The sequence below is a fragment of the Lagenorhynchus albirostris genome, chromosome 20 (genome assembly GCF_949774975.1).
Source record: "Lagenorhynchus albirostris chromosome 20, mLagAlb1.1, whole genome shotgun sequence".
Lineage (NCBI taxonomy): Eukaryota > Metazoa > Chordata > Mammalia > Artiodactyla > Delphinidae > Lagenorhynchus > Lagenorhynchus albirostris.
In genome coordinates this window covers 43,662,166-43,672,273 of record NC_083114.1, presented here as the reverse complement: position 1 = coordinate 43,672,273, position 10,108 = coordinate 43,662,166, and the positions used below count along the sequence as shown (strand labels likewise).

The following is a 10,108-nucleotide window of genomic DNA, read 5'->3' as shown; positions in this document are numbered from 1 at the left end:
TGTAGAGATTGAAGACATTTTCTCCTGCAATCTAGTTTACCTAGCAAAACAAGACAACAAAGCAGTGGTAAATACGTTTGCTTATTCTCTGGCCTTGAAAATAACGTCAGATCATTGTACTGAGAGCCAATGTCATCTTCTGGATCTGGTAATTATTTGGGCAAAATCTCTTGATTTATAGATTCAAAGTATCAAAAAATGTAAGACAACCTGTTAAGCTCATCAAATTACACCTCTCACTTTCCAAGTAAGGAAACTGGGGCTCAGAGAGGTGAAGGGAGGTGGGGAGTTAGTGGCAGAGAAAGGAAAAGGATGAGAATCTTCCAACTCCCCAATCTATTTAAATTATTTTTATAGCTTTTCCAAGTTAATAGATCAGAGTTCAACTAGTTCCCTGTCCTTCCTGATAAACTCTCTGATCCATCGATGATTTAGTTAACATCTGATTTGTCCAACAGCACACTCTGGTTCTCAGGTACAGTGTGAGAGTTTACGAAACTTACCTGACCTTTTTCTTCTGTCCCCCTGCCCATCTTCAGGTCACTTATTGTTATTAGTTTTCCATTTTAAATCGCTAAAGCCTGCCCAGCTCTTCTAATTCTTTCTTTCCTTTCCTCATATTGGAAAAAACTATTTTTTTCTAATTAACTGTTGAAAAGGTAACACATCTGATCAATTTTTATTATTGTCTTGTGTAAATATAAAGAGAAATATAAGATAGTAGAAGCAATAAGATCATCAGAGACCCTATTTGGGAGAACCTCTCCTCTTGTAGAGAGCTGTTATTATTATCTATTCTGAGGAAATGGTATGGTAGACAGGAAACATCAAGGTCAAAAAAAAAAAGGCCGAATTTAGGGCACAGTTTATTCAAATTCCACCGTGTATATATTGTCTAAAATGAACACTGGGAATTGACAAAAGTTGTTAGACACAAATTACCTTTATTAATAAATATATTTAATAATAAACTAATATATAAAGATATACAAACAGTCACAATTCACTTACACATTTGAGGAAAATCTTTTTTTTTTTTTGGTACACGGGCCTCTCACCGCTGCGGCGCACAGGCTCTGGCTCTGGACGCGCAGGCCCAGCGGCCATGGCCCACGGGCCTACCCGCTCCGCAGCATGTGGGATTCTCCCGGACCGGGGCACGAACCCGCATCCCCCGCATCGGCAGGCGGACTCGCAACCACTACGCCACCAGGGAAGCCCCTGAAGAAAATCTTAACCTGAGTTCTCCAGGCTACACATAAGCTAAATGTAAATGCCAAGGCTCATCACTTTCAGGAGCTAGGAAACACATCCGCCTACAAACAAAAGCCTGAATTCACGCAGAATTTGAATTCAGAACCAACTACACATTACTGATCTTTCCAGGGGCGAAGGCCAGTAACCGCGCTGGGTGCTCTTCCGTACATTTTCACACTTAAGTGGGTCTGGAAGCATAAAGTTAAAAGGCCATTAAAGGGCAGAGATAAGCAGGGGCTCAGTGATTAAAAGCATCAACGTCCTATACTTCCTATAAAGTCCGGCGCAAACGGCCAGTTGTGATGAGATTCGCAAAACGAGCTCTGGACAAAGTCGGCAGCAGACACGTGAAACACCCAGAAGCCCCTCCGCCCCGGAAGCTCGCGTTCAAAATGGCGCCACCGCCCCGCCCGCCCCGGGCTGCCGTCGAGCCCGCGCGTGCACTGCAGGGCGGGGGCGGCGGGGCGCGTGCGCGGCGTCTAGACGGCTGCGCGCCTGCGCGAGAGCGGGCAGCGAGTGCGCGCGCGGCGGGGGCGGGCTCTTCAGAGCGCCGGGCTGCAGCGGTGGAGCCGGACGTGTCCGCGAAGATGGCGGGCCGGGTGAGTACATTTCGAGGAGCCGCGGTTCGAGGCGGGGGTGCCTGGCTCACGGGTAACTGGAGGTCCAGACAGCCCCAGGGGAGGGGAATGAGCCTGAGCAAACGGGGCGGTGAAGGGGGGTGGCAGGCCAGAGAAGCTGGGAAGAGGGAGCGGTGGCAGGGGATTAGCCCTCCTCAGAAACTCCGTCCCCGTTAGAAGCTCGAGGGAGGAGACCACCTCGCTACCCGGGTCTCCTAGGTCTCCCTTAATCCTCCCTTTACATCCCTTGGGGCTTGTCCCCCTCTCTTCTCAAGCTAGCGGCAGGCTCGTGGCCGTCCCAGGCCGGTCTGAGGGCTCTAGGGGTTTCTCCGCACCCTCTTGCGAGGGCTTATTAGGTGCCGCCTCTGGAAAAACTGCGGGGGATCCGTCTGCTGCATTGGGGCGAGGGCTGTGACAGGGACCAGAAGGAACCCATTTCTGGTTCTTCACAATAAAAGGTCTTGAGAAAGGAGGAGGGGGTGCAAATGACTTTTAGTGTTGAACCCCGGCCATCTGGGGGACGTGTCACTGCCGGCTCAGGCAGAAATGCCTTGAGCTTGGAGTGGGGATGGATTTGGAGTGTCGCGTTTTCCTTTTATGAATGACAGCCGTTTCGAATGCAGCAGGATATGTTGTAGTTTCAGGGTTTTAAATTTTACTTCCTCCTTTAGCCTCTGAGATCGCGGGGTAGTATGGGTTTGGCGAGGGGAGATAAGGCCTGTTCTGGCGTGTACTGCAGTGTGCGTTGAGCAAAAACCTCTCTGAGGGATGGATCCTGCCCAGAGATTACACTGGTCATAAACCCGGGGACGTTAACTGCGTCATTAGGGGATAAGGATGTGCTTGACTGATTTATTTCTACTGGAATATTTGAATAAGTTTGCATAAATTATGCATACACGCAAATGTTCTCCCTAAAGGAAATTGTTAAGTCGGGAGATTCTAGAGTGAGAAGAGACCTTAAAGGTCATATAATTAGGCCTGTTTCTCTTCTTTTCCCTGCAGCCTCTCCTTTTATCTACAGCTGCTCCAAATGTGCTTCAGATTCTCTTTCCCCCGCTTCTAAGGAGCCCCATTCCTCTATATTCACCTGCTCCCTCTTCACAAACTCAGGCTTCTCCCATCGTAAACCCTCCCTCCACTCCCACAGCTGTCACCTTTTCTCTTCCCACTTTACAGCTAGAAATCTTGTCTCCATTTATTTGTCTCCCATTTGCTTGCCACCTACCCACGCCTCAACCCACTGCAGCCTGATTTCTGGCCCTATCATCCCACTGAAACGTGCCCCTAAACTTAACTGACATTTTTCATTCCTTGTCTTACTTGATGCCTCAACAGCGTTGGACATTGTTGACCGTTGCCTCCTTCATGGAAAGTGTTCTTCCCTTGGCTTCAGCCTCCCTCCTGTTTTTAGTCAGACTGCTCTTTTGCAGACTCACCCTCCTCTACTCTGTTATTCAGTGCAGATGTTCCTCAAGGCTGTCTCCTCACTCTGTTTTCTCCCCAGGCAATCTCTTCTAAGCCCAGCTTCAACTACTATCTAGATGCCAACGATTCTCAGTATCTTACACGCAGTGCAGACCTATCATTTAAGTTTCAGATCAGTATGTCAAACTGACTATTTAAAATCAAGGCACCTCAAACTCAACTTGTTCAAATTCAAACCCATGGTCTTAGCCCACCTAATTAGTATTTTTACAGGGTTTCTTATTTCAGTGAATGGCATCACAATGCATTCCACTTATATAAGCTGGAAACCTGAGGAGGGGGCGAGTGGGTCATTCTTTATACTTATGTCTCTTACCATATCCTCTGCCCTCAAGGAGAATTCATCACTGAGTTCTGTTTCCCCCCTCAGAAAAGGGTATTATTAATTATTAGGGCCAAAGAATCTGGGTTGGGCATTACTGCTTTAAACTGTATCCAAAACACCCACTGGACTAGTCACATGGGTTCTGTCATTTTAACATCCTAAAAATCTCTCCAATCTGTCAACCTCTCTACAACTTCATTTCCACCCCCTTTTCCCAAACTACTATCATTTCTGGACTGGACTACTTCGGGAAGCTCCCGAGTGGCCTCCTTATGCCATTCACCACATTGATTATTCCCTCCCGTGCCCATTGCTACTTAAACCCCTCCCTCAGTAACAGTCATTACTTTTGGGAGAAGACTAAATCCTTAACTGGGCCTTGAAGGCCCTTTGTGGTTCTGCTCCTGCATCTCTACTCACTGCCTTACTCTCTATGCTCAGGTTATATAAGCCTTTCAGTTCCTTGAACCTCTTACCACAGGGTCTTTGCATGTGTGTTTCCTTTCTTTGTGATGTTCTGCTCCCAACCATTTATGTCTTACTCATAGATCACTCAGCTCCTCAAGGGAGGCCTGTTCTGATGATCCCCCACTAAGTCAGGATCCTTTGTTAATATGCTCTTGAAGAACTGAATTCCTTTCCTTAGATATTTATGTCTGTCATTTAAAATTTATTAGTGTGATTGCCTCTACCACTAGACTTTGCTTTCCATGAAAGCAGAGACCATGTTAGTTTTTTACTTACTATCATCAGTGCTTTGCACCTGCCTGGGGCCTAGGGTTAGTGCTTTGGGTACCATTGCTTAGCTACAAATGTATCTCATTTAATCATGACAAAACCACCCTGCAAGATAGGTAGTATTAACTTTGTTTTACTCAGAGAGAGGGACTTAGTAACTTGCCAGGTTCACAGCCAGCAAGAAGCAGGATTAGCATTTGAATTCAGGTCAGTTCATCAACTTAGTTGCAAGGGTATAAAGAAGAGTAGATTTACTTCACCTAGAACTTGCCTGCTGTCAAAGTTTAATTTTGAAAAACTACCTTCTATCTTTCGGAAAATTTAAGCACCTTTGGCCCATCTTGAGTGGTCTTATCTTTTCTTCCTATAGCCATAATTGTCTAACAGCTACCTATCCATGTTTAACAAATACAGTCAGCCTTGTTGTAATTCTCTTTTTATGGGAGAAAAGCTATTTTGAGTTTTTACTGCTTTTGATTGGTTTAGTTAATTTTGGCATTCTGACATCAGCTTGTAAACGGTATTTATGTTCACTCTGTTATTGAAGATTTGTATCAGTGTTGCTGATGATAGCATTAGTAACCTGTGTATCTTGGCCTTTGCTTTTCCTGACCAAAAAAGAAAGCATCATATTTAGTCCATCTGGGAAACTGAAGAATAAACTGTGTGATGTTATTCAATATAGCATCTAGGTCATCAGAAATTGGTTAATCCCTAAAATACTTTGAAGCCCCTAATCTCAAAACTAAAGAACCTAAAAGAAAATAATTTTTGTCATTATTGTTTTAGTGTATTTATTATATGAGAAAAATATGGAATGACAAGTTGGATACATTTTATAACACGATCAATTAATTTAAACGTATCTGGTTCCTTTTGGCCTTTCAAAAGACTCAATTAGGTAATAGGTTTTTCTCAGCTGTTTTAAATTTTTGCTAGTAATAAATCAGATTCTAAAGTTATAATTCTTATTACTTACATTGACTATAGACTCTTATTTATAAAAGACCTCCACGTACAGATGTCTGCCACTGCCCTAGGCCTCCACACCGTCTTTCAGAACTCTCGTGCTGCATTTATTTTCTCTGGAATCAGGGAATCAGAAGCAGAGGAAAGAATCTGAAATGTAGCCTTAATAGCTGAGGAGAGCTGACTCTAGGCAGGGAGAAGCTCCTTAGTAAAGCTTCTCTGTTTGGTGTTGCTTTCCAGACCCCTTAGACTACCACTGTCACCCCACTCCTGAAGAAAAAGGAAAGAGAAGAAGATAGGCTTTCCACAGTGCCTGAACTTTTTTGTATTCTCTCTTTTAAAATTGCCAGAAATCTCACTTACTGGAAATTTAGCAGTCCCTTTCTGAAAATACACATACATTAATGAAAATAAAACCAAGGGATTGTTTTCTTCATAAATTCTTACATCTAGTGGAGGTAATTTGTTTTAAGAAATAGGAGTAAGATGATGTTAAATAGGAATCTAAGAGAGGGAACTCTCTTAGCTGTTGAAAGGGGTTTAGAAGGATGTTAGAGGTAAGTTTTACCTAATCTGGCTGTTTGTCTAGGTCAGGCTAGTATATTTAGTATCAGTATATTGAAAAAGTTTTTGTAACCTAGTCCAGAAACCTAACCATTTATAACATTTTTATGGGTGAATGACATCTTTACCAAATAACCAACCTTCAGATTGGAACACAAGTCCTAGATTGGGGACAGCTCATGGGCAGTACCACAAGTCAAAACAAATAATATAAAATGTTTTGTAGTCCCATTTCCTAAATCAGAGTTTAACTGTCCGGAACATATCAGCTCTCTGCAATCTTGTATGCAGTAGTTATTGCTTTTGTGTATCACTCTAGTGGAGATTTTATAAAGTATGTTCAAATGCAATACATTTTAGAAAATAAAATTGAACTCTTTAAGCACTATCAACTAGCTCCTTTCTGAAACCCAGAGGAATTTATGCTTAAGATGGATGTATTCTTTTTTCACGTATTTAAGTAAGGGTGCAAAGGTGTAAGGTGAAAGTATATTATTTTACTATTGAAAATTCTTGAATTGTTAGAGCAGTGAATCCTTGGAAACAGCTACATTGGCAATACACTAGTCACTTGCTATATGGCCGTTCTTAAGGGTCCATACTCTGGGTATGTGTATAGGTAAAAATCTCTTAATGAGGTCCTTTATCCTACTTCAGTATTAATGCCCTTGAATGGGCTCTGAGACCTACCTTACACTGCCTTCAATTTCCTAGTGATTTAAACTCATTTTCAACTTATTTTTTTTATGATGCAAACTAAATATTCCTTGTGTGACTATAACTATTTCTAGCTCTATGCACTTTAAACAAGAATAATTCATATGCGCCTTAAGAGATTTCAAGCATGATGAAAAGTACAGAAAATAGTATAACATACATATATCTATGTGCCCATCATCCAGATTGTGTCTACATATTGTGATATTTGCTTTGTATCTTTTAGAAATAAAACCTTATAGATCCAGTTGATTCCCCTTTGTATCCCTTCTTTTTATAAAAAATTTGTTTTATTTATTTAGTTTTGGCTACGTTGGGTCTTGTTGCTGTGCGCGGGCTTTTTCTAGTTGCGGCCAGCAGGGGCTACTCTTCGTTGCGGTGCACGTGCTTCTCATTGCGGTGGCTTCTCTTGTTGCAGAGCACAGGCTTTAGGCGCATGGGCTTCCATAGTTGTGGCACGAGGGCTCAGTAGTTGTGGCTCGCGGGCTCTAGAGTGCAGGCTCAGTAGTTGTGGCGCCTGGGCTTAGTTGCTCCGCGGTATGTGGGATCTTCCCGGACCAGGGATTGAACCCATGTCCCCTGCATTGGCAGGCGGATTCTTAACCACTGCACCACCAGGGAAGTTTACATACTGTGAAATTTGCTCTATATCTTTTAACTTTTAGAAATAAAACCTTATAGATTCAATTGAATCCCCTTTGTATCCCTTCTTGATTCCACTGACCTTTTCCAGAAGTAACCACTACCCTAAAGTTGGTATAAATCCTTTCTGTTCACATCTACGTATGTTTGTGCCCATAACTAATATATTGCTTTTTGTGTTTTAAAAATGTATATAGTGGTGTCACAATGTATATTTGTGCATTTTTTCATTTAAAATTGTGCATTTTTTCATTTAAAATTGTGATTGAGATTTAGTCATGTTGAAATTACATAGAGCTAGTTAATTCTGTTTATTGTGTAGTATTCTATTTTGTAAATATACCACAATTATCTGTTTTCTTATCAGAGGACAATTTAGGTGGTTTTCAATTTTATTTCTCCTGGTGCACACATTCTTGTATATGTCTCCTTACATATGAGTGTAACAGTTTCTTTAAGGTATATGTCTAGAGACGTGGACATGTACCCTATGTAGAATAGCTACATAGAATTTCTGGGTGATCAGTGACCTTTATCTTTACCTAGTTATAACAGTTTGCAGTCTTACCAGCAGTATATGAGTACCTGATACTCATGTCCTCTCCAGCACTTAATATTGCAGACATTTTAATTTTTACAATATGATGGGGTAAAATAATATTGTTTAAATTTGCATTTTTTTCCTGATTACTAGTGAGATTGAGCATTCTTCATATTGGTCTTCGGAGTTTCCTCTTCTGTGAATTACGTTTGCATATCCTTTGCCCATTTTTTTTCTTTTGGGCTGTTCAGTGGTGATCTTTTCATGTTTGCAGTGTTTTAGATTTAAATTTTATTTTAGTTATAACTACCCATTTTTTTAAACCTCTATAAGTAGTGTACTTGTATGTTTTAAAACAGATCGTTTCCCACTTTGAAATTAGAAAGATTTTCTTTTAAAAGGTTTTGGTGTTTGATTCATCTGGAATTTATTTTTGTGTTTGGTGTGAATTAGGAAGCTAATTTTATCTTTTCCATATGTATAACCAGTTGTCCCAATGTCATGTATTGACTCCATCCTTTTTCCCACTGATTTGTAATGCTACCTCTGTTTTATATCCACTGTAAGTCTAGACTCTATTCTGTTTCATTATTCTGTTTGTCTATATGTGCACCAATACCACTGTTTTAATTACCATAGCTTTAAAATTATTCTTGCTATCTGGTAGTGTTAGTCCCCCTCATTTTTCTTCATTTGGCATTTCTTGCCCTTTCCATATGAAGTTTATGAGCAACTTAATCCCTCCTTTAAAAAAAATTTTATATTTATCCTTTGCCATTGATTTACATTTTTCTTTATAGTATTTTATACGGGCAGATACAAAGATCATTTCAATAAAATTTAGCTGAATTACTCTAGGAAGCTGATAAGCTGATTTTCTTCCCTCCCTCCTTTCTTTCCTGTTTTTTTTGCCATTAAGCAAAAAGTGCTAATAATTTATTGCAACTTTGTGCCCTATAGATTTGCAATCAGATGAATTAGCATTAGCTGTTTATGAGTAATGCAGGGTGTTTTGGTCCTTTGCTAAATTCGGAATGAAGTGCTAAAATTCTGATGTATTTTGCACTAGCTATGTAGATCTTTGGTAATGGAGAAAATAGGAAAATTATTAAAGTAAGAAATAAGTTGTCATTTTTGAAACCCAACATTCACTTCTTTATAAAAATCACTAAATATTAAAGAGAATTTTAGGATTTCACTGATGGATTATTATTTTTGAATTTGTTATTAATTTATTTTTGACCAAGTGGCTTATGGGATCTTAGTTCCCCCATGAGGGATTGAACCCGGGTCCTCGGCAGTGAAAGCGCAGAGTCCTAACCACTGGAGCGCCAGGGAATTCCCATCGCTGGTGGATTTTTTAAAAGTGTAAAGTGTTTTTAGTGTTATGGGCATATGAGCAAACATTTTCTTACTTGGTTTGACAAGCAATGAAAATAAAACTTATCACTAATTCTGGGTCTTCCAAAAAAAATCTGAGTGCGGAGATTAAAACGATTTAGTTATCCTAGTTACTTTTCTCCTAGAGAATAATATTGACAAAATTTTTTGAGATGATAGCAGACTTAGATTCCACTGTTTAGAACAAAGCCTGGCATGAAAGTGTTATTTAGTAAATGATTGTTGAATGGGGGAATGTTCATTTCTGTATACCTTAGTAAATTATCATTTTGGACAGTGTCTGTAGTTGGATTTTAATGTTATGTTCTCTGCCAACTATTGAATACTGTTGTTTATTCTGTTATCCAAGTCATTAATATAGCATAGATCTAACTTTAAATAGCTGCTGGCCTCCGATACAGTCCTTTTCTCGATCTGCAAATATTGAGTCTGATAACTTTTTTGTTTATATAGACTTCTAATCAATTTACTACTTATAAAGCATCAAAATAAACTTAACTATAAAGTTTTACCAAGTTAAAGGATGAAATGGACCAAGAGCATTATTGAAGTCTCTTTTCCGTATTTTCTTCTCTTCTATTATAGAAGGAAATGAACCTGCCATTATTTCTGTTTTTATGAAGTTTATTTCTCTTAGTGCAATGATTCCCAAAGTGGAATCTGCAGACCAGCTAATCAGCATCACCTGAGAACTTGTTAAAAGTGCAGATTCTCTTACCCCACAGAGGTTGATTAAATTAGAAATACTGGAGGTGGGGCCCCTGCAATCCCTTAACAGTTTGAAGATGTTGTATGCTAAAGTTGAGGACCATTGACTTAGGATTTTGAGCTCTCCAATATACTTTAACA

General features: G+C 40.2%; 1 protein-coding gene across 1 annotated transcript in view; it reads left to right on the top strand.

Moving 5' to 3' along the window:
* Window positions 1–1,792: 1,792 nt before the first annotated feature.
* Window positions 1,793–10,108, top strand: part of NSF (N-ethylmaleimide sensitive factor, vesicle fusing ATPase) — a 157,235-nt gene continuing 148,919 nt past the window's right edge. Inside the window, exon 1 of the mRNA XM_060135079.1 lies at window positions 1,793–1,856. Within this exon, the coding sequence (XP_059991062.1) occupies window positions 1,845–1,856 (12 nt within the window). The 5' untranslated portion in view covers window positions 1,793–1,844. The remainder of the gene's footprint in view (window positions 1,857–10,108) is intronic.